We start from the raw sequence: 23,330 nt of genomic DNA, 5'->3' as shown, positions 1-23,330 counted from the left end.
GGAAAATGTAGCCTACAGGACCAAGAGTCTCAAAATGTGGCAGATATTTTGTTTACCTTGATTGCATGTCTGTGCTCTGATGAAAAGCGAGTGTCTGCATGCTGAGACCAAACTCAGCTTTATTTTTTCTTACTTTTATCTTCACAAAAGCACTAGGGGGGGGGAGAGGAAACACAGCCTTACCTTCTCACTGTCTGCGACACTTAAGCAACCAAAATGTTTATTTATTGGTCTAATTCATCTCATCTCCTTCGCTGGACCTCGAGCTCCGCTGGAGTCCTCTTTCTCTCCAAACTTGGGTCTCTTCGCGACGTCAGAAACTCTTCTCGGTTTATACAGGTGATATAAGCTCCAAAATACAGAGCATTTTCTTCAGCACAGATAGCCTTCTCTCCGCCTCCAAAGTGCCTGACTTCGGCTCGCCCCGTCCTCCAGCAAACCAGATGTGGGGAAGTTTGACTCCGCAGAAACCTTTGTTTTCAGGTTTGCTCGACCACTGCTGAGAAAGTCCAGCTCCTCCTGGAGAAAATAGCTAAGCTAATTATAACCTCAAGCCGAGGTGTGTATCCCTTTTTCTGTTATTTCTCCCCTCTCACACCCACTGTGTCAGCCTTTGACTTGTGCTGCTGCTGTTGCTGCTGCTGCTCCTGCTTTTGGACAGGAAACTACAGTCAGCAGTGATTGTGCTTCCTGCAGGCAATAAAGTAGTTGGGCTGAACTGTACTGTCATATAATTACCCCTTTAACCCGAACCAGACAGAGCACTAACACGGACAAGCTTTCATTACAAATTTGAAGTCCAGAAGCCACATGTTTTGTCATTAATAATGAACAGTTTAGTCTCCAGGAGTAGTAATGCTGTCAACAATGTATAAGCGTTTATTATCAGAATAGTAAACATTCTTACATTCTTACGCCATAGAAAATATTCTAAGACACATACAAGAAAATTATCGTGATCTCCTTTTATTGTCTGAGATAAATTGTACAAATGTTATCCTCTGTAATTTAAATGTTTATTATGGGAATGTTGCTGTTTTTGTTTTTCATACCCTTATGTTCCGCCATACCGCCAAAAATAGTTTCACTTTAGAAGCAAACAGTAGGTAACCGCTTTTTAAAAAAAAAAAAAATCGGCTAAAACATGTTGGAGCAGGTGTCCATCAACAGAAAAAGTCAACATTTCTTAGAAATAATAACAATGAAAAAAGAAAACAGTTATCACAAACTTGCTGGCAGCCCAGGTAAAGATGTATAAAAAGACTTAAAATACATTCAGCTTTGATTGCAGCAGCATAATCCATTACTGAGAAATGTAAAAAAAAAAAAAACACATCCTGCTTTAATACTTATTAAATAGGGGAAAAAACACCATGTTCAAAATATTGATATCCCTTTAAAATGCACCTAATTGAAGATTTGATCTTTTTACGCACTTTACTGTTGTAAGCAAATCAGTTTCTTGGAATTTTTATGTGGTGATCCATCACTTTCAGTTTCCCTCCTACATACTTGACATAAAACGATCATTTCTTTTGGTCACTGGCCACTAAACTGGAGCACTCATACTTGCTACAAGGGGAAGTGATCATGGTGGTAAAACAGATCTTTAAAGCTTACTCGGGCATGCAGCGAAGAGCGGCATCTTGGGATCACCAAGTCTCCTTGGCAAACACTAGACGCTTTCTCACTTTTATGCACAAGCGCCGTCTCATTTCTTTTGTTGTTGTTCTATTGTCAGCAACATAGACATGGTCAAGCCTGCTTAACTCTACTGCGACTTTAACTTTGTGCTTTGTTCAGATTAAACTAACCTTGGTTTGTCTTGCAACAGACACAAGGATTTGAGATGAAACAAAAGACAAACTCATGTATTGCCCACTCTTCATTATGGTGAATCTTTGGTGCTGTGGGCCTGTTCCTTAGCCAGAGGTAGTGGAGACCAAAACGTGCATCACACGCAATAGGAAATGCCAGGGCATTTTAATATGTCTTTTTTTAAACCAAGCAAAGAGAAAACTGTTCAAGGATAAACTTCCTTTCTGTTTCTCAATCCGCCCCCTTTTTTTTAAGGGTGATTCAGGGGAGACTCAACTGAGAAACAGCAAGATGCTAGAGGGCTGAACTGAGTCCTGCTTCTCCTTCCTAAAGGTCTTCTGACCAGACCGCGTGAAAACTCGTGCTCAGGCAGGAAAGATGCCGGAAATGTCAACACACAGAGAAAGCAAGGAGGACACAAGAAGAGATTTTAATGTGAGTAAAAGTGTAAAGCAAAAACTTAACACGCATCCCCAAGCCTCTACAAAAGGCTATTTAACAATTCGGTCTGTTTGTCTGTGCTTTTAAGAAGTACAAGGTCTGGTGGTGAGAAAACGAGCATGAGAAAGAGCATGTGCAGAGAGACTTGAGGGTAAAATGTGGTTCCAATCATTCACAAAGATGCTTTTGTTCTGCAGCTGGGCCCCGCTGCTCTGACTGTCTGTGTCTCTCTTCTCGACAATCCTGCCACACAACGATGGCTTCTTGTGTGGCAGGAAATGCTGGTGTGAGGATTCGCTTGGTGAAGAATACATGGGCTTACCTGTCAGACACTTAACAGCTGTCAGTGTGTTAAATATTTAGAAAAAAAAAAAAGACACAACCACCATAAACCCAGTACAGATCGGATTTTATTCAGCATACTGTTAACACTATCACTTTTTCTCGCAGACTTTTCAAAACCTCCTGCTTTTCCAAACGGTGTTTTTATTGCACATATTTCACCCAGTTGCACAAGCTCTGATCAAAGCCATTAATGTTCAGTCGCCTGATGTCATCGTGCTGTCAGGGGCTGTGTGTGCACTTACAATTATGGTAAAAAGAAAAGTACACCCCCTTCTGCATTCTAAATGTTGGTGTGTACTTAGATTTCCACACACTTTTCACTGGAATGGGTGCTGTGCTTTATTGTACACTTGAGACTAGAGTCCAACAATGTTGGAGTCTGTAAAGATCAGATCCTTTATAGTTATTCATACCACTGCAAATTAGCCAAGTCTGTGGGAAAAGCTTCCTAATTACACTGATAAATCGGGAACAGTTTTCACCAACTCAACAGGTGAAAACTGAAGATCTGTGCTATTGGTTAGTGGCGAGCCATAGCTAAAACAAAAAAATAAGGCACAGTGAGCACATTGTATACTCACTACTCAGGAAGGGGTTAAAAGGGCATTTCTCAGTGTCTTTAAGTTCCTGTGGTCAGAATGCAAATATTATTACAAAGAAACAAGACGTTCCGTGTTTTAGGACTCATCACATTAGAAACACAATATTCTATTACTGTGTTTCCAATGTTAGTATTATATTCACATTTTATGTGGCACACCACTACAAAGCAATATACAATTTAGAATTGAAAGAAAAAAATGTTAAAGATAAAAATCTAAAGGAAAGATTAGCCTACAGGCTGCCTAAACTATTATGTTGTTGATCTGGCTGCATATTTGTCTTTACTAACCTGCTGGGAGGTAAACTACTGTCCCAAATCATTTGCAAACTAGCTGCTCTAAATGTGGCTCCTATCATTTTGTCATCGGTGCTGACCAGCTTTTCTGACAGAAGATGTTTGTTCTATTAGATTATATTTATTCACTGATATTGTCTAACAAATCTCCGAGGCCTTAAAATAACAAACAGGTGGATCCAGTCAGGTGACCTCTGGAGGAAATTATTTGCATTGGAATCAGAGTAAAAAGAGGCTGAATCTAAATGCCTGACACACATTTTGATTTACATTTAGAAAAAAATCCACATCCTGACCATCAGGAAGGAGAACAGGACAATTTGTGACTGTAACTTGGCAAAATGGTCATAATACGTTTTCAACGCACTATATGTACATTTACTCACAGATACTAAAAGAATCATTGTTATTTATTGAAATGTACCTGCATACAAGCATTTTGGATCAAAGCTGCATTTGCATAATCCATATAAGAGACATCAAAAGACGTCATTGCAAAGTGTAAGCTAATGTATTCTTATTAAATTTGTGTAAAAAGACTTAAGCCATAGGGTAAGTCAGTTATTATTTTCAGTTTACAAAATAAATTTAAACTAATACATCAAAGATTTAGACAGAAAACGAGTCATAAAGTGTGTTTAAACCAATAGTAACTTTGACTGTCTTCAGTTCTTGAGTACATCTTCGGTAAGATCTCAATGTAGTAACTAAATAGACTATTGCTGCCACTTTTCTTGATATATTCATCCAACCTCAATTACTATCATACTATTTTATGAATCCACAGTTGCTTCTCTACATGTCAAAAGTGCCTCCAAATGCCTAGTTTTTCCTCACTGCTGACACTGGCAAAATAAAAAAATCCAAATTCTCAGTTGGGCATACATATGTGAAACCAAACAGACTAATATATGAAGGTTTGGGTAAAAAAACGATAAAAAGAAAAGAAGAAAAAACAGTGAAGTAAGTAGATCCATGCAGATGTGCATGCAGACAGCGGCAGATACACAAATTTGTTGTGTTGTTTTCGGTGAGTCAGTGCATTGTTTGGAGGGTGGCCCACCGCTTGAACCACAAACACGGAGGCAAAGAAGGGAGAGGGACGACAAAGTGAGCGCACCAGGGAGAGACAGAGGGAGATGTGAGCATGGCTCCCAGTGAATTTACTTTATGACTCATCGGGTCTGCCTGGACCTCAGTGCTCTGCATGCTGTTGGGACTTGCAGCCGTTCACACCCTCTGCTCACACCCGATCACACAAACATGCATATTGATTTAGCATGGCGAGTTCATGCACATGGGCAGGGGCGTGCAGATCTACTTTCCCACAAACAAATCTGCAGACATCCGGACCTGCTGCCCACTCTATCCCGATGAGCGCTAAGAAAACCGTTCGGGCCCAAACGCCTCATCTCCAAGCCAAAAATAACCTCTTCGTCTGTTGCTCTGCACCTCGGCTCACCTTGCACAACTATGTTGTGTTACGTTTCTGTGCACAGTATTCATCTTGTGCATATGTGCCTGAAAAAATGTACATATGTGTGACGGTGCCTGCATGCTTGCAGCTATATAATAGGCTTAGGAACAAGGGGTTGTGGGGGGGGGGACTCTACCAAAACCAAATGTCACAGGGATTTAAATGTCGGGAATGAGATTCTTCCCAGTGGAATAACAGCAAAGTTCACTAAAAGCACAAGATTAAACAAAGTTTCAGCTTTCAAAAAAAAAAAAAAAATTAAACATTCAAGAGACTTTTTCTCCCTGAAGCAACACATCCACGAAGCATTGCAGAGGTTTAAAGACGAGCTGTAGGGCATGCAGCACACCTGCACAAGAGGTAAGGAGGTAGAAGGAAACATAAGCAACTGGAACCTTCTCGTTCACCTGCACACATAAAACTATGTTGGCTCTACAGAGTGTTCATGTACCTGTTTTCATATTTTCCCACAAGTGTAGCTCACTTAATCCTGGGTCTGGACTCTCTGGCCCTCCCTGTTGGCCGAATCATGACAGTGGAGTCCAGGAATGTTTGTTGCTGGGTTTATGTTTGTTGGATGCTGCTTGTGTTTTCTGGGTTGTTTACTCCTCCTGGTGGCCACTCACTGTATCACAGCACACTCTGACCCCGTAAAAGCCCCCCACCCCGCTGATTAAGCAGAACTGGCGCAAGCACCGTCTTAAATCTAAAGGCAGGTGATCTGTGCTGAAACACCAACATAGCTAGACCCTTTTAAAAAATTATTTATCACATAGCTTTTTAATTTAAGTCCTTATTTTGCAAGAAGTGATTCAAGTTTGATGCCACAAAAGTTAATGTCTGGACATTTTCGATTCATTTGCTGTTCTATTTAGAAGTAATGCAAATTGCATAGTGAACAATGAAACTTTGTAAGTAAAGTTTATTTTCTTTCAGCTGTAGCTGTGCCTACTCTTTATAGGCCAACTCACAAGTTTGCATATACCTATGGCCATTACGGTCATATTAATTGTGGGCTTTTACGCATGTTATTTTTGAAAAGTGTACTGATTACACAACCTACAACCTGCTGTATTTTTTTCTCTTCCAAAACAGAAATACAAAATCATTGTAGATTTTCTCGAATCCACACAGGTTCAAAATTATATACTCATAAAATTACTTCTTCCTAGAGGTCTTAAATATTTCACCACTCTTTTCAGTCTGAACTGGATACACATATTCTTTTAGTTTTAATGCATCTGGGAAATAAACATTTTTACATTATTAGGGTGTATGTATTTATTTGAGCCTGTATGTTTGTGATTCTGTGCATTAAAACAATGCACAATAAATTGTCCAACATATGCCTGTTTTAAAAACAACAGAATCATTAAAGGCCAAAATACGAGTAAGATGTTCACAGTAGGTTGCATCTTCATGATATGTTGTGTTACTTTATAAAGGTATAGAGTGAATAATGATCAATTTGATATAACTAAAAACTAGAACTAAAACCGTGAGAGCAATAAGAAGAAGAATGAAGACGCAGCCTAGGACAGTGTAATAAGTATTTTATTGCATTTTATAATGCCATTGTCAATAATTAGTACAGATTACATGCAACTAGACCTACTGTACAGTTTTTTATTGTCTGCATGGACAGACACAAGAAGATTCAGGTTACAAATACACAGATATATGTGTGTGTGTTTTTATACAGCATGAAGGAAAGGGCAGTGACTGGCATTACATGGCTACCCCGGGGGGAGGAGGGTCAGAGGGCCGGGCTCGTCATCTGTCTGTCTAAAGCAACCGCCCTGGTCCCTGTTTCCGCCTCTTCCTCGGGTCACTCTTTCAAACAACAAGTAACATAACAAAAACCAAAGGAATAAAGAGAGGTAAACAGGTAAACTCAACTAAGAATCAATAAAGAGAGTCACTGCTGTAAATGTACACACATTCCTAAGGTTTAACCAGAGGATCGTTAAAGTGGTAGTTCCATCAAAATCTGGCTGTCTATATGATAATACCATCAGGCAAAAGCTCCGCTTTGAGAGTCCCTTTCCCCTCCCATAATGCCTCAGAACTGTCCAATCACTCATCAGGATTTGCTCTCGCTAGGTTCTCTGAGTCAGACGCAAGCCAAAGGGACGTAGACTGCTCCCCACAACACGGTTACACGAATGGATGAGGGGGGAAACTGCTGTAGGTGAGGGTGGTAAGTGGCGTAGATGGAGAGTTTTGGAAGTAGCTCTGGTTTTTTTTTTGTTTGTTTTTTTCTTTTTCTTTTTTTGGTTGGTTAAAGTTGTGACATTGGTTTTGGTTGCAGTTTGGTTACAGTTCAGGAGTTTGGACTAAAGCAATGTTGGCTCACAATGCCTTTGGTAGTCAGAGCTGCATCTCAAAGAGCCACTCCACATTTTGGTTTTGAGACTAAGCAAAAGGAGGAGTATCAAAGACAACAACAACAAATAATAATATTAATGCAACAGTGTCAGTCATTAATCTGTCTCTGTTGAACTTGGAAATAAAGTTTGCAGCGAGTCGCCACCTGTTCGGTTTCTGACTCGGCCCCTTGGCACCTGCAGATGATTGACAGCTCTGCGGGTCGGAGTTCGGCACAGGAATGACGGAGGGGGGCTCACGGGGTTAGAGGGAGGTGTCACAGGGAGCAAGGACACGCATTGGCACCTGAAAGGACCAACAGCAATACTTTTCAATAGCTCCACAGTTTTTTTTGTGTTAAAGCAAGAGAGGGGCTACATATTCTTTCATTTTTTCCTCTTTCTCTTTTCAGAGGTTTTGGTCCTGTCTTTGAGAAAAAAAAGTCCATCTGAGGTATCAATACACAACGAAGAACCTTTTTAGTTTGTTTTCCTTTTGTTGTTTTTTTTTCCTTAAAAATGCATAAATGCAATACAGAGACAAAAAAGTATCAAAATAGATCTAGCTAAGATAAATATACAAACAGGTGTTTCCTAAACCACTGATCTAAATTCAATTATTTTCTTTTTTTTTCTTTTTGATAATACACTTAAAAAAAAAAAAGCGTCCCAGACGTTTTATGAAGAACTGAAAAATGGAAACAATAACAAAAAAAAAAGTTTAAACCAAGATACCTGCAGCACTTAATGTGATAAATACATATATTCAGCATTAGCGGTACAGTATAGAAATCCAGGTTGAAAACTTTACAACAGCTCAACAGGTGCAGAAAAATGAAAGAAACAAAACAAAACAAACAAAAACAAAGGCAAAGGAGAAGCATGGGAGAGACGAACCAAGCATTAATATACAAGAATGCATCATGTTATGCCAAGCTAACAAAAAGCAGTGTTACACGGCTGATCTGTGAACAATCTACATCTTTACAAAACGGCTTCGTTTACAGGTGTACCTTAAAGCACGACTTGGGAACCGTCTACGTTCTGGATGCAGGAGTTCCTCCTGGTTTGGATCTGGCTGCTAGTGGTGACGTTAAGAGATTCAATGACCTCTTGAGTGTTGAGCAGTTCTTAGGACATCTGGATGTTTTTGAGTCTTTGCTTGAGCCAGTTCTGGTGCGCACCTGTATGCGTGTGCGTTAGTGTGTGTTGTTTTGTAGCCCATTACCACCTGTGACAATGAGAGGAAGCCGCTAACAACCAGCGTAGAAGGAGATGTTCAACTAAGAAGCTGTTCCTTTATAAAGCTCAGTGATAATCAGGTGTGGAGAAGAAAATAACACAGTTAGCAAGCACTTCTCAACGCTTTTTGAGATGCAGCGAGTGCTTCAGATATGGTTAACGGAGAGGTAGTCATTCTTAACTATATAAAAAGTGAAACAGCATTACTTTTTTTCGATGGGACGATGGGAAAGGGAGCCACCAGCTATTGTTGATTTCTTTTGTATATGGAGCTGCACAATTATCAAACTGCAGTTATCACGATCACAACAGATGCTATGTTTGCTAGGCTATAACATTTCCCGTGGCATGCATTCAAACTCTGCTTTTTAATGAGCTTTAATCAGCTGGCTGAACTTGTATCGTTTTCTATGACCACAGTCGGTAAGAGTGACTGGAACATTGTGACGGTGGAAAAGGAAAAAGAAGAGCAAGGGACAATGTGTTTCAATTGCAATTAACATCGCCATCGCAATATTCAACAACAATATCACAACCGGATGTCTCCTAATACCAGGCAACCCTTTTTGTAAAGTATGTGTAACAACAGTTTTGGCATTCTTAGTATTATCATTGAAGAAGAGTAAAGAGCAAGTGTTAAAGAGAGTTCAGATTCCCACTGGCTATCTGTTGAACAGTTTTGAAAAGGAGGTAGTAATATTTTTTGGTTATTTTTATCTCTTTTCAACATCTCTGCCTGCCAGGTATGTGTTTTGCACTCGGTCTCTTTTGCAACAGGAAACAGTCCTGTTTTAACTCAAAGTCATTGGAAATATTTTGAAAAAAAAGAAAAGAAAAGAAAAACAAATACAAAAAAAAAAACATCCGAAGTTCAGTTAAAAAATAAAATACCCCAAAATCCACCGAAGACAATAACTGTATCCCTTGGTTGTTTCCACATTACATTAAATGTTCCCTGTTTGCAACGCATATTCTGAATAATTTCTTTTTGTCCAAAGTTGTGACTTTTTGAAGCCTGACACAGAACACTTCCTCCTCTTGTGGAGGAGGTTCCTGTTGAAAGAGTTTTTTTTTATTTTCTGGATTGCATACCCTCTAATATTTAAAACAAAACGCAGAAAAAGTCTTTTGTTTGGGTCTGCTCAAATGTAGTAGTAGTACTGAAACTTAAAATGGGTCAGCATAGAGGCAGGGTTTCGTCTATAAGTGCTTTTTACTCTCTCCTCTCTGCATTGTGTCTTTCAGAGGAACTGTGCAAGATTTGTTTTTATTCATATTTGGCCTCATACCTAATTGAAGTAATTCTGAAAATGTACCTAAAATCCCAGCTTGCTTTGCACACTTTGGTTTCTGGAATGAAGAGCACTGTAAGTCTAAGAGTTTTAGGACAACACTCGTGTGAATGTCATTACAGGAAAGAAAAATGCCATGGTTACTTGTCTTTTGGCCCGTGTTCTGAAGGAAAAAAGATAAAAAAAAAAAAAAAAGAAGGGTAAAATAAAGCACAGGGTTTTTGGTTTTCTACTTATTTCTTTGGTTACCTGTAACAAAAAATAAAACGGGAACATGATAAGAAGATATTAGATTAAAAATAAATGCTTAAATTTGGTATGTAACTGTAGAGAAAAGTTACGCTTCGACGCCTACAAGAAACAATAATAATAATAATAATAATAAAAAAAAAAAAAAATCTAGCGTGCTATTTTCTTGAACACAAACGCACACAGTGAATCGCAGATAACTTCTACACAGTAACAATTACAACCATAGAGCTTTGAATTGAGGCTGAGCAGAGTTGCCACATTTGGTGTCCCACAGAAGGAATATCTCCCCTTACTTCTTCTTAATCAATTTGGACACAGTTCTGGGCAGAACCTTTGTGGGATGAGGTATTCTCTGACTGCAGTAATATATATATTTATATATATATTTATGTTTTTTAAAGCATTACAGACACATCTTAAGTAAATACACAACTTAAAAAAAAAGGAAGAAAAAACAGAAAAGATTGAGCTAAAATAAGAGCAAAGTTTGGCGGCTAACGGTAACTTTTAAGTGCTATTTCCAATTTTCTCTCCTGCTTCATTTGGGACACAAAGGCTGTTGAGGGGCAGGACAGTTGGGACAATACTGTGCTTCTTTTTTTTTTCTTTTTTTTTTTTAAATGGTGACTCATTATTTTGCCAATACATATTCTGGAATGGCGTGAACAACCAGAGCAAATCAAACAACTTAGAAAAATTTAAAAAAACAAAACAAAACAACAAAACAGACGTACATCCTTAGAAGAGCAGAAATCCACAATGGGAATATTGATCATCAAACGTAAACAATAAAAAGTAAAAAGGAAATGACAAAAGCTACCACACATCTTTTTTTTCTTATTTCTCAAAATCACAGACAGTTTTTTTTCTTCTTTTTTTTAGTCACAAAGTTTCTGTAGACACTTCCTCCCTCGTCTCTCGCTGCTTCCCGTCATTTCTTCTTCCTCTCCAAAGTGTTCCATGCTCATCTGCAGACAGAAGAAGAAGAAGAGCACCTATTCCTGCAGTCTTCGGGGTGGGAGGGCAGGGGAATGGCGTGGGCTGTATTAATGGTCGGAAAAACGTCTTCTTTTCTTTAATGTAGAAGGAAATAATAGTGAAAAAAACAAACAAACAAAAAAAAATGTCCCTTAGTGACCGTCGCACTGGTGTTTTGAGGCCTAGACAGAGAGCAGGGTCATGCCGTCGTTCTTCTTCTTCTCTCTCCCTCATCTCAAAGGCCATCGGTTTTGTCTCAATCAAATCAAAGTGTATGAAAAAGCAAGTATCTGACTCCAACGGGGGAGAAGAGGTGTCCTGCCCCCAGCGACCTCTCCAAATCTATATACACATGATCCTATGTGTTTGTGTATGTCTTGTTCTTTCCAAACACACATCAGTGTTTCTTCTCAACTGAGACCACAGAGAGAAAAGCACCTATGCCAGGTGGTGGTATGAGGAGAGAGAGAGCGTGTGTCCATGCCTCTTGGGATCTTTTTTGTCCACCTGCCTCTCCCCTTCCACGCCCTCCGAGACATGTTTTTTTGTTGTTTTTGTCGCCGAGACATGGGACATGGTTTGACAGGTAAACAAGTATGCGTGTGTACGTGTGTGTGCGTGCGTGCGTGCGTGCACAGGTTTTGCGAGAGTGTGTATGAGTAAAGTGGTGTTACACCTCTGAGCCAAGTGTTGTAAAAGCAACACCCGGAGGTAAAGCAGTGCTCCACAGTCAGGTTTTTGCGACTGAACGTATACAAAAGTCATCTAAACCCTGTTTTTTTTTTTTTTTGAGTTTCTCAATGTCATTCTCTGTTGTTCAAACTTTCTTTAAAACAAACTTAAAAAATAAAAACATTCTCTTTTTTTCCCACTCCCTCTCTTTTCTCTTAAGTGTACGGATGCTGTTTCTCCTCTTCATGCTGATGAGAGGGCCGTAGGACTATTCTGAGAGAGGTCCCGGCCCGTTGATCCCTTGGTCAGGCGCGTCCTACTCCAGCTCCTCGGTGGGAAGATCTTCCTCCAGATCACGTTCGTCGCTTGGCAGTGGCAGGCTGTGTGTGACGCCGGCCAGGAGGGATACTGGTCGGCTGTCCTCTTCCACCTCAGTCGGCTCCTCCTTCACGTGCACCTGGTGGCTGCACAGGAGAGAACAGAGCCGTCAGTGAGGTGATGCAATGCAAAACACTTTGTACAGCTACGAAATCACTGGTAGTTCATCTGTGCTGTACCCAGTTTATGAAAGGGCACTTTACGGAAAATATCAACGTGCCTAAAGTAAATTCATTTACAGTGCTTTTACAAAAGTAACATCTGTTGCACTTTTAACCTTTGTTGTTGGGTTAGAATCACAAACTTCAGTTGCATTTTGTTGGAATGCAACTGAAGTTGCATTCCAACAAATGTGAGGAAGAAAAATGATGGATAAAATCCTCTGATTTTATGACATGGTAGTATTAGTCATAACTTATGCTTGTATGTAGTCCACTAGTTCCTTTTAAGGCATGTCTTAAACTTCTCCCCAGCCTTCTCCCTGGTCTGTCTGCTGTGTTCCTCAGTCTTCATGATGCTCTTTGCTCACTAATGTTCACTGAATTTATTTTAGGAGTATCAGGATAAAGGAAGATGGATACATATAAGATAACACACCTATCTGGTCAGTTTTACTTTTTAAACTAATTATTTTTTTTTGTTTATTTGTGATGCGCTACTTTTCCAAGTACATTAGCAAAGTACTCTGTATACTTTGCACTTATATTTTGTTTCATTGCAATCAGTGTGGAGTTCAAATTCAAATACACATATCTCATTTCAAGTCATTCATTCATTTTCTATCCAGTGTATTTAAATTGAGTTAAATCAATTCAGAAGATTTGGAATTGCCAAAAACAAAACAAAAAAAACATGTGATGACAAGACTTCAAATTTCCCATTTTAAATGTGAACCTCAGGAATAATCATTTACACCTCTACCTACATTTTTAGATTGTTTTGTCCTTTTTTTTTTTTTTTTGCTCAAATGTTTTTCTAAACACCTTAAGGTGACACTCCAACCCCACATTTTCCACGTGCACAAGTCAGGCCATGATTGACAGATGCTAAACTGTCTGTCGTAACTCACGAATGAATGAAAACTTTTCTTTGCATCCCTGAAAAATTGCGACGCAAAGTCATGCCCTGTGATGTGCGCATACGCGTCTGCTCTGGTTCGTACCTGTACTGCTGAGGGCTGAGCGTGGGGCTGCAGCTGCCGTTGCTGTTGACCTGCTCCACGGTGGAGCTGACATCGTCGTGGCCCACGTGCAGCATGTTGAGGCTGGCTGCAGACGGAGGGGTCACCAGAGGGGGGCTGTTCAGCAGGGACAAACTGCTCTCTGCCAGAGCCGCCTGCACACAAAGACAGACAGATTTAAGTTGTGCTTGATTGAACAGACAATCAAGTTTAACAGACAGAAATGCATCTAAAGACCAACTTAACTGCATAATTAAAGTCACAAGGAATGCAAAGGTGGTTAATTTTTTAGAAATCGTCCACGTCAGAGCTCATTTTTATTTAAAGGCCACGGCGAACGTCATTTCAAACCACTAGGGGGCACTTATATACAGTACTTTCAGCTGAAAGAGTTGTTCCCGTAGGTCCCTGTCAAGAAGTGAATGTGTGCGCGCGATCACACAAAAGTCTCAACAGGAATGCAACGAGAAACGGAGCCACAACCTCAGCTTAGACGCAAACATAAGTGCAACATCTGTGTCTGCAGAAGGCAACAACAACAGAGCCAACAAGAGCAGCTTTGGTCCTCATTCTGCAGACTCGCATCCAGACGCTGGATCAGACAGGTTGGACGCCGGCTGAGAGGCTCACACCACCTCCCCTTCTCATGCAGAAGAGGGGGAAAAAAAAAGAAAGACAAAAGGAATTCTCTCTGGCTCAGAGGTGGGTTTTCTGGGGCAGGCAATAATTTTATGCAGTAACCTTAATTGACAACTACTTGACGCTATAAATCATCCCAGTCGCTAAAGTGCATTCGGTGCCTGCACCAAGGTGAGGCGATCGAGATGTGCGCGCCGGTTGGAGGTTGGGAGCATTGCGAGATGGGGCAAGAGAGTGGAAAGCTGATGTGGGGGTGGAGGCAGCCGACCTGAGCGCAGTTAGGGAATCGGCTAATTATAAGAGGGAATTGATGTTGGTGTCCTTGATTCAGAGTTTTTATACATTTATCACATCAAAGTTCCTGTGAATTTGTCAAACATTCTGAATGTCAGCGTAGAAAAACATTTCCTTACTGGGTTTGGTCATCTGTACGTTAAAAAAAAAAATTATAATAATTTTTCAAGCAAGACAACGCTCAAATTCTGGTTCCGAAGAGTGATAAAGGGATTTTGAGTGGAAGACCATCACAAAGTAGTGAAGGAGGAGCAAAAGTTTGTGGTTCAAGAGGTATGAATATTGTTGAACAGCACTATAAGAGGGCTCAAAAGTGATACATTTACCTGTGGGGTCTATGTCAGTAGTGCAAAAACCAAAACAATGAGTATGAAAAAAAGACGTTGGTCTCTGATGAAAAGGTAAAAGCTATTTAAATCGATGTGAAATGCCCATAGTTTTCAGGAAGCTTTATTTTTCATGTTCTGGATATTAGAAAAAGGACTAAAGTGTGGAGACCTAAATATTTTTTACACACCAAGTATTTTTTTCTTACCTATGCAGACTTTGAAAAACAATAAAAGTTAATTTCTTATTTCTCAAGACCGCTGTCAGACAATCCAAGAATGTTGATTATTAACTAAAGGAAAAGAGTCACAAGTGAATGCAAAGCGTTACCTGGTAGCTGGCGTTTAGGGATCCGAAACCCAGGCCTGAAATCATGTTTTTCACCAGAGTGGGACTTCTGCACAGAGCCAGAGACAGAAAAGGAAAGGGAGCGGGGGGGGAGGAGGGGGAATGACGTTTAAGCACAGATTGTGCACACATGTGAAAAGATGTCACCTCAATCAAACACTGTGACAAACCTCCAAAATCCTCCACAGACAGAAACATTGGCGGAGTGTAAACAGCTGCTCGAAACAGACATGTGAAAGTGTCTGATATCTGGCGTGCAGGTGTGTGTGTGTGTGTGTGTGTGTGTGTGCGTAATTATCCCCGATGGTTGCGGGGAACATCTGTTTACACACGCTAACAAGGTTTTTCTCCCTCCTTGCATCTCACGCCGGTGCTTACAAATGGTGTCGACAAACAAGAAAAAAAAAAAAAAAACACGTATGGCGCACGCAGCGCAAGCACATCACAAGCCAGAAGCCTCCTTGCCTCACTTTTGCTCTAGGTAATTTGTGAGTTGGCTTCTGGGTAACATTAGCAGGTCTATTTTAGGCAATCATGGTGCCAACACCCATAGCCTCAAAGTCTCGTCAGCAGCGGCCGGCTTCGCACTCACCCGGTCATCTTTGGTGGTCTCCTCTTTTGGTATTCGACTTCGTCCACGGTCCACACGGCCCCCTTCACGTTCTCCACGCGAACGAAGCACTTGTGCAGACTTAGGTTGTGGCGCACGGCGTTCTGAAAAAATGACAAAAACTTTGTACTTTTTTCACCCACCACTGTGTAGGTTTTCCTGTGGCTTCCCGAACAGAGCCCGGTATGAAACGAGCGTTTTCTAGAAGCGTTATTTTATCTGGGATTGTTTCTAATCAGTCATCATCAGCACACACACACACATACACACCCAGACAGCCAAGCAGGCAGGAAAGCAGGCAGGCACACCGCTATCTTCGTCTCAGCCCCCCAGGGACAGGCCTCCCTTTTCATCTGCTATTTGTAGTTTGTTCATGCCCAATTTCATTACCAATTTTAATTCGTCTATAATTAAATCCTGCATATTCTCTCTGACACGCTGTTCTAAGCCGAGAGGGAGGGACAGGCCAGGCGTGCATCACTCTTTGCCGTAATTACACACACACACACACACGCACACGGGCATACACAGAGAGCGGCTTGCGCGCACACACATAATTACACACAGCCATAATCAGAGGAGGAACCCTCGCCCCCCCCCCTCCTTCACGCACACATCCCCTCAACACCCCCACCCCCCAAGCCGTGATGCTAAGTTTTGTAAATGAGTCTGACCCCAATCTCCGCCTGCCACCCTGACAGTGCAAACACACACGCGCACACGCGCGCACACAACAGCACAAACACACACCAGACACCGGTGCTATTGCACTGTTATTTGCATTCGTCTCCGTGATGAAAGCCTAATTCTCCCAGTTAAAACATTAGCAGTCATTTACAGTGGGTCACAGCACATGTGCCACTCATCTCCACTCCCTTCTGGGCTGAGAGGCGGAGGGTGGGGGTGTGGGGCGACAACAGGAGGCAGGAATTTTAGAGGAAAGCTTGAACAGCAACACAAGAAAAATGGAACTGGGTTCATTTGTTTCAGGGCTGTTGATCTTAATACCACAAGCGAGTGACCATCACAGGAAGTTGGTGATTTGATTGGACTGTGGGATGGACAACGAACAACACGTGTGTGCAGGTAGAATTCGACATTTATAAAAGGAATGTATAGGTGAGCAAACACCTATACAATTTTAAATCAAACCTGCATCGATTCTATACTTTTAATAAACTTTCACACTATTCCAAACACAACTTTCCAGAGATTTCAGTCCCTTATACTTATTTTAAAATATGAAATACTAAAGTCCACAATAACTTCTTGCTGAATATTTCTACAGTGGGTGGGCTTTAAATGTGGAACCCAGAGAAATATGGAAGAATGAGACAGAAAGAGAGAAAGGACAGAGGGATAGAAGAAAGGACACAAAGAAGGAAGACGACAGGAAAGTAGGCATGAAGAATAGAAAAGGGGGATGGAAATAGGAAGAATAGAACCGAAGAATACAACACAGGAAGGAATAAAGTGCTGCAATTATTGGCAACACTAACAATTCCTACAAAATTAATACAAGTGTTTATTTCCATTTTTTATTTTTGAGTTAACCAGAATATCAATCAATTCTTAATTCACTGAAAAACTGGAGCAGCAAGAGAACACGCATTTCAAATAAGGCAGATTTGTTGACGTACCCACAACTAATGTTGACCATATGCACAGTCATCCATACAGACAGACAGACAAGGAAGAAGATAGGAAATAATCTTCTTCCTTCATAATAATTTTGTGTGGTTCTCTTTATATCATTACTTTCCAAATATCTCATCTTTGTACACAAGTGGTACTTTGGCAAAACACCAGAGGCTTTTATTTCCTTAAAAACAAACTCTACTACTAAGAACAACTTCAACTGGCTACAATAAGAGTTGAAAGTCTGTTCTCATTTATGCCCGTCTCCCCCCCTTCCCTCTCTCTCATCTTTTCCTCATTTCTGTCCCTCTCTGTCTCCGATTGGTGACTTCCACCGCCTGACACCATCGCTCTGCTCATGAAATATAACGACTTATTAAAGGACATACATCTCTGAGGCCCCATTTGACTCATCGGGCTGCTACATAAATACATAAAGCCATGCCGGGACTATATTTAAAGGTCCTCCAGACGGATGGAGGAGGAAACAGAGCCCGGGCATTAATAGTTAAAATTCATAAAAGTCAGATGAGGGGGTAAAGATATTCCTGGAACCTTTGTCTCTTCACCTCTGCAGCAGCCCTCCTTCCACCGTCCTCCTCATCCCGTCTTTGTCAGAGCCAGTTTAAGAAGCCTGCTGTCTTCGCCTCTTATGTTACTCATCTAGCGTTTGTGTTACATATAAGGTTAAAGGGAAGAAAGTTCAGCGTGGTCACAAACATTGTGTCCGCAGTCCTAAGGTGTTGTAGGTGACTAGTGGAGTTTTACTGTCCAAAAAAAGCATTGAAAAAGTATTTATACCTTTAACTCTTTATTTTTTTTATTTTGCACAAGCTTGAATGTAATTTTTATATATATATATATTTATTTATTTTATTTTATTTTTTTAAACATGAGCAGAAAAGCATTTTGGGGTATGTCTTTACTGATTTTGACATTTTACTATGTGGAGACTTAAATTTTTACCTTGCGCCTTTCCAAAAAAGCTAAAAAAAAAAAAAAGGTCCTGCTATGGATTTTAGGTTTGGACTTTGACTAAGCCATTCTGACACCAAGTCATCAAAGCTTTGGCTGTATGTTTAAGATCGTTGCTCTACTAAAAGTTCTGTGGATAGTCTCCACAGACTATCTGCCATAGTCTGTGGAGCTTTTTTTTGCAGGTCTTAATCCAGCACTGGCCTGTTTTTAGCTTTGTACAACTTCCCATTAACTGACCAGCTTCCCTATCACTGCTGGAGAAAAGCACCGTGATTCTGCCTCCACTGTTTCATCCTGAGAATAGTGGGGATTATAAGTCAGTTTAATAATTAGCACCAATTAGTGAAATTTTAAGACAACTGTTTGAAATGAATTTCATTCAGGGCTGAAAAAGAAGAATGCTTTCCCTCCGCTTTCACAATTATTCACCACTTCTTGGCCTGTCACATGATAGTTCAGGGGTTGTAAATACTCTTTCCACTGTGTACGCTGCCGAGGCAAGTTTGGGTCTGAAAGTGAGAAATATTCACAAGCGCGGACCATAATTGCTTTTCAGCGATGCCATTTTAATCAGCCGTGTTGAACGCCACAATTTATTTTTTTGTCAAAATATTACTGCAAAGAAAGCCGCAACCCAAACCTTCTGTTACTGAGTGTAGCTCTGCTAATCTACCGCATCATTTAAACAACTTCAAAACAGTTTGGCACTGTGTGATTTACTTTTTCCATCAATAAATACTCCGTTTTGGAGAACAAATTGCTCAACTCCAAGATGATAATAGAAAAGATTACGAATGCACATAAAAAATAAACTCAGCTTTTTTACTTAAGGAATGTGAGATGAGATAACAAAAAAAAAAAAAAAAAAAAAAACTATTCATATGACGACCTTACCTTCCACGTGGCAGTATTTCTCCTGAAATATGCAAACTTTCGTGTAAACCAGTTGTAGATCTCATTTAGAGTCAGCTGTCTGTCTGGGGACTCCAGGATGGCCTGGAGAAAGATTGAAAGATGTGGGACATCAGAGGAGGACGCAGACAGAGGGATTGTGCGGCAGATAAGTGGGCGATGCTTACATGACGTATGAGAGAGGCGTAAGTAAACGGAGGCCTGACATCAGCGTTCTTGTAGAACTCACAGTTTTGAGCGAGCTCTGAAGAGGAAAAAAACACAAGACAACAAACTGGATCAGCCAAGAGATGATAAACACTTTTAACACAAGAGTTTAAGGGTTTTGTTTAAGAAATAGTACAAAATAATTAGTAAAAAAAAAACACAAAAAAAACACTATCTCTCAAAACAGTAAGAGATTTCTGAGGCACAAAAACAAAAACAACACACACGAGAAAGAGGTTCGTTATTGGTGTCTACCTGAGGCAATAGGGGTGCAGTACTTGTCAGAGTTGCGCCGACGTATGGGGCCAACCGGGTGATTGTGGGAGTGGGAGTGTGTGTGCAGGCTGGAAGAGCTGATGACGGAGGGTCCCTGGCGCAGTGGCGTGATTGGGGTGGCGGCTGAGGTGGGAGGGTGGGGTAGACCCTCTGGGTAGGCATCGCTGTCCCTCTTTAACAGGGAGCCGCTGGAAGCCAGGTTCAGCTGGAAAAGGGACGAGAAACCGAGAGAATATGTTGGGTTCATATTTAGAAGGGAGAGTTCCTTGTTTTCCCCACCATAATCACAAAAGCAATACTGAGCTGTGAAGTTCTTTCAGCACAGAAAAGTTACCTAAAGGAGCCAAATGTCTGATTGCAACTACAAGCTTCTGAATGTGATTAAACCGAGATAAAATATCACTTCGTTTAAAATAAGGAAGGGAAATAGTACGTGGCTTTCAAACTCTTTGTGCACTCTGCAAATCCGGTAAGAATAACGTTATTCCATTCAAGAGAGAGAACTACCTTTAGAGCAAAGATGCGTAAATGGAGAAAAACATTCCCACTATGAAACACAGTGGCAGCATCATGCTGTGGGAATGCTTTTCTTCAGCAGGGCAGCAAAAGATGCTTCACTTCTACAATGATTTTTTTATTGGCGCTATGTGTGGCAGAGAACGAACACACACATCATCCTGAAAACCTCATCGCCATGATAAGCATGGCGGTGGCAATGTTACGTTTCAGAGTGACACAGCGGCCATCATGAAATCGCACTTGAAAAAGTTCAAGAGGTACGAATACGAAGACTTTGTCAAGATGCCTTGACATAACTGATAAGATCTCAACGTGTGTGGAAATTTAAAGCAGTTTTTTTTAAATTAAATCCTGTTCAAAACACATCGCCTGTCGGTCACGATGGAAGCTTGTCCACATGTAATTCTTCACTTAGTTCCCCTTATCTTCCTTTGTTAAAATGCAGAAATGATGCAAATTCTGAGAAAAGCAGGAGTCCTCAATGTTTCAAATGAATCCATCTATTCTAATAACTTCATCGAATGCAAGCTCAGATTAAAAAAGGGGGCCTCAAGCACTTCCTGGAAATTTGGGGCCCTATCAACGGCAGCAAGGATTTGCACTCTCTGAACATGTTCGTGTATTCATACCTACATATTCACACACCCGCACACACACACACAGCACAGGCTGCAATTAACCCCGAGCTTACAAAAACAAAACCACATGACAGTATGTTTGTAGGAAGGGGAACATACACATGCACTTTGCGGTGGCGCAGCCTTCACGGACCAATTCGGCCCAATTAGGCAGAGCCCAAGACACACACACAGACACACACGGAACCAGTACTCCCAGTCTCTCTGGGAGAGGCGTTGCAGGGCTTCTAGTTTAGAACTAATTAAAACCACTGTGTGTGTGTGTGTGTGTGTTGTCTAGATTTATGTAAAATGTGTGAATCACCTCCTATTTCCTCTGACCCCTTCTCCGTACCATTTAAGCTGACTGGAGGGGGGCGGGGCTGTTTAACAGGTACTTCATTAAAGCTGCAACCCCGGCTCATCACCACAGCAACAGTCGAACACTGTTAATTGAGGCCAAGCTTTGTTTCCATTCCTGACGCTCCTCCTCTGCCCCTCCTCCTCCAATCCCTGACCCCGAGGCCCGTCTCCAGTGGCGACAGAACACGCCTCCTTCCTGATTTCCCATTAGATGATAATGGCAGCTGATCCCCTTGTGATCAACACATCATCCAGTCGCACGGTCACACGTGCGCACACACGTCGCCACTCAGCTGCGCTCGTTTATATTCTCGAATTAAGACACTCTGGCTCTAATTGACAATTAATTTCAACATCTTCATATTTTAATAAGACTCCTCGTCAATCTGAATAATGAAATATTCATTAGGTTCCTAATAACAGCCTTGCCAACCAACTGCAGTGGATGCACTTTAACGCGCGCAAGATTCTTGCAAAATCTGTGTGATATTTGGCAGCATTCGGTTGACTTGCAGCGAAAGAGTCGCTTGGAGAAATTGCATCCCGACTTCCACACAGTTTAAACGACTAAAACAGACTCAAAATGTAAGACCCCATTTGTGGATTCCAGAGAAATGTAAGGGCATGATTTCCACAGGAATATACTTTCAGGTGATAAAATAGACTATTATAAAAAGATGAAAAATGGAGTGAAAGGCAGGACAAAAGGCTTTTTATGATTTAGAAATGCCACATTAACCCTCACTGAACAATAGGGGGCATAGCCACCAAGCAAGAGAGGCACAGATGAATCGTCAAGTCCCATCCAGGGGAAGCAAATGCGTTTGCATTGAAATCTGGACCGTGGGGTGTCGGCGTGTACTCACAGGTTGGTTGAAAGGTTTTGGCTCTGAGGGGCGCATGTGCAGGTGGGTCATCATGGCCTGAAGTCGCTCACTCTCCTTCGCCAGCTGCAAGACGCAATCGGAAAAAAAAATAAAAAAATACATGTCATCTCATTTCATTATCCTCAGATTGATTTAATGCGGTGTTGACACAGAATTACAAATACAATTACACCTCAGGCAAAGTGGCGAACATGAGAGCGAGGCGCCTCAGCAACCCGCAGCTCTCTCTCACACACTTCCCTCCGGCCCCCGAAAACGCGCTCGCCCCCGTTTGACTTTGTTAACGGCTGTATAATGGGGGTACCGCTGTAGCCTGTGGAGATGCCGAGGCCTCTTTCTGTGTACGCCGTTTAATTATTTTTTTTATGGTCACAAAGTACAATAAAGAACAAACAACACCCGCAACTTCCTCCCACGCTTCGGAGATGTGCGTCGCTGTCTGAATATGAGAAACAAACAAAATGCCCGTCCTGTGTCTGGATGTGCTCTGTGTGTGGCGTGGGAGCGGCGGGCGTCCTGCGGACGGCCGAGGGATGAAGCGGCATGTCAAGGAGTGAGAGAGGGAGGGACGGCTGTCCTGATGTGATGTGACACCAGCTGCCTCTCTGTCACTTTGCGTTCCCTGGCTGTGGCTTCAGGGGCTCGGCTAAACGATGTTTACCACTGCTGCAAACACAAAAGCTGACCATAAAACTGGACAGCCCACACACACACACACGCACGCACACACTCAGTTGTGCACAAAAGCCTTCAAACTGGTGTTAACTTTTTGTAGAGCTTTGAATGTAATGTTTTTGCATGATAAAGTTGAGCTGAGCTCAGCTTTCTAGATCTATTCTTCTATGAAAAGCAGGAAATAAGCTCTTACATGAAGACAGATATGCTTGAAAAATATTTACCTTTATACCTCAAGCACAAACCGTAGTTTTCTTCACGGAAAGGCGTGGCAATATTTCTCCTCAAATGTCAAGTTTGGTGACTGCTACTCGGTTCAGGCTGTTACTTTGTGTCTGCAGAGGCCCATTATTTATCCGGTAGGTTTTTTTTTCTCTCTCATAGCTCCGAATCTAATTAGATAAACTGAAGGCTTTCTCCCTCAACTTCAAGAAAGCAAGAAAGATTTTTTTGAGCAATAGTATTTGCAATTTGCTCCTGGCGTTGGTGTGTAGGAGCCTGTTTGCCGACAAGGAGTGAGTCCAGGCCCAGCAGAGATGAACATAGTGCTTTCTGTCTTTGCTAAGTCCTGCTCATTAGCCATTGCACAGGATTGAATATCTGAAGAAAACAGTGCAGATGTTGTCACTCTGTTGTTGTTTCTGAGCGACAATTTTGCAAGTTGGCATGTTAAGACAGAGCCTGGGTTTTATCAAGCACTA

At 41.3% G+C, this 23,330-nt stretch overlaps 2 protein-coding genes across 5 annotated transcripts in view; both read right to left on the bottom strand.

The window, feature by feature from the left end:
* Positions 1-1,081, bottom strand: part of mdfi (MyoD family inhibitor) — a 28,807-nt gene extending 27,726 nt beyond the window's left edge. The window contains exon 1 of one of the 3 annotated variants that reach the window (XM_081607265.1): positions 184-1,081. The gene's annotated coding sequence lies outside the window, so the exon portion shown is untranslated. The remainder of the gene's footprint in view (positions 1-183) is intronic. The other 2 variants (XM_008409260.3, XM_008409259.3) reach the window with 2 other exon arrangements.
* A 5,434-nt stretch (positions 1,082-6,515) lies between these two features.
* Positions 6,516-23,330, bottom strand: part of foxp4 (forkhead box P4) — a 110,615-nt gene continuing 93,800 nt past the window's right edge. For both annotated transcript variants that reach the window (XM_081607263.1, XM_081607264.1), the window contains exons 11-18: positions 21,934-22,017; positions 19,548-19,773; positions 19,253-19,329; positions 19,068-19,169; positions 15,540-15,661; positions 14,930-14,996; positions 13,322-13,494; positions 6,516-12,245 (exon numbers count right to left, since the gene is read on the bottom strand). In XM_081607263.1, the coding sequence (XP_081463389.1) occupies positions 12,098-12,245; positions 13,322-13,494; positions 14,930-14,996; positions 15,540-15,661; positions 19,068-19,169; positions 19,253-19,329; positions 19,548-19,773; positions 21,934-22,017 (999 nt within the window). In that variant the 3' untranslated portion in view covers positions 6,516-12,097. The remainder of the gene's footprint in view (positions 12,246-13,321; positions 13,495-14,929; positions 14,997-15,539; positions 15,662-19,067; positions 19,170-19,252; positions 19,330-19,547; positions 19,774-21,933; positions 22,018-23,330) is intronic.

The sequence above is a fragment of the Poecilia reticulata genome, chromosome 5 (genome assembly GCF_904066995.2).
Source record: "Poecilia reticulata chromosome 5, P_reticulata-male-v2, whole genome shotgun sequence".
Taxonomy (NCBI): domain Eukaryota; kingdom Metazoa; phylum Chordata; class Actinopteri; order Cyprinodontiformes; family Poeciliidae; genus Poecilia; species Poecilia reticulata.
This window is presented reverse-complemented; position numbering and strand designations above follow the sequence as displayed.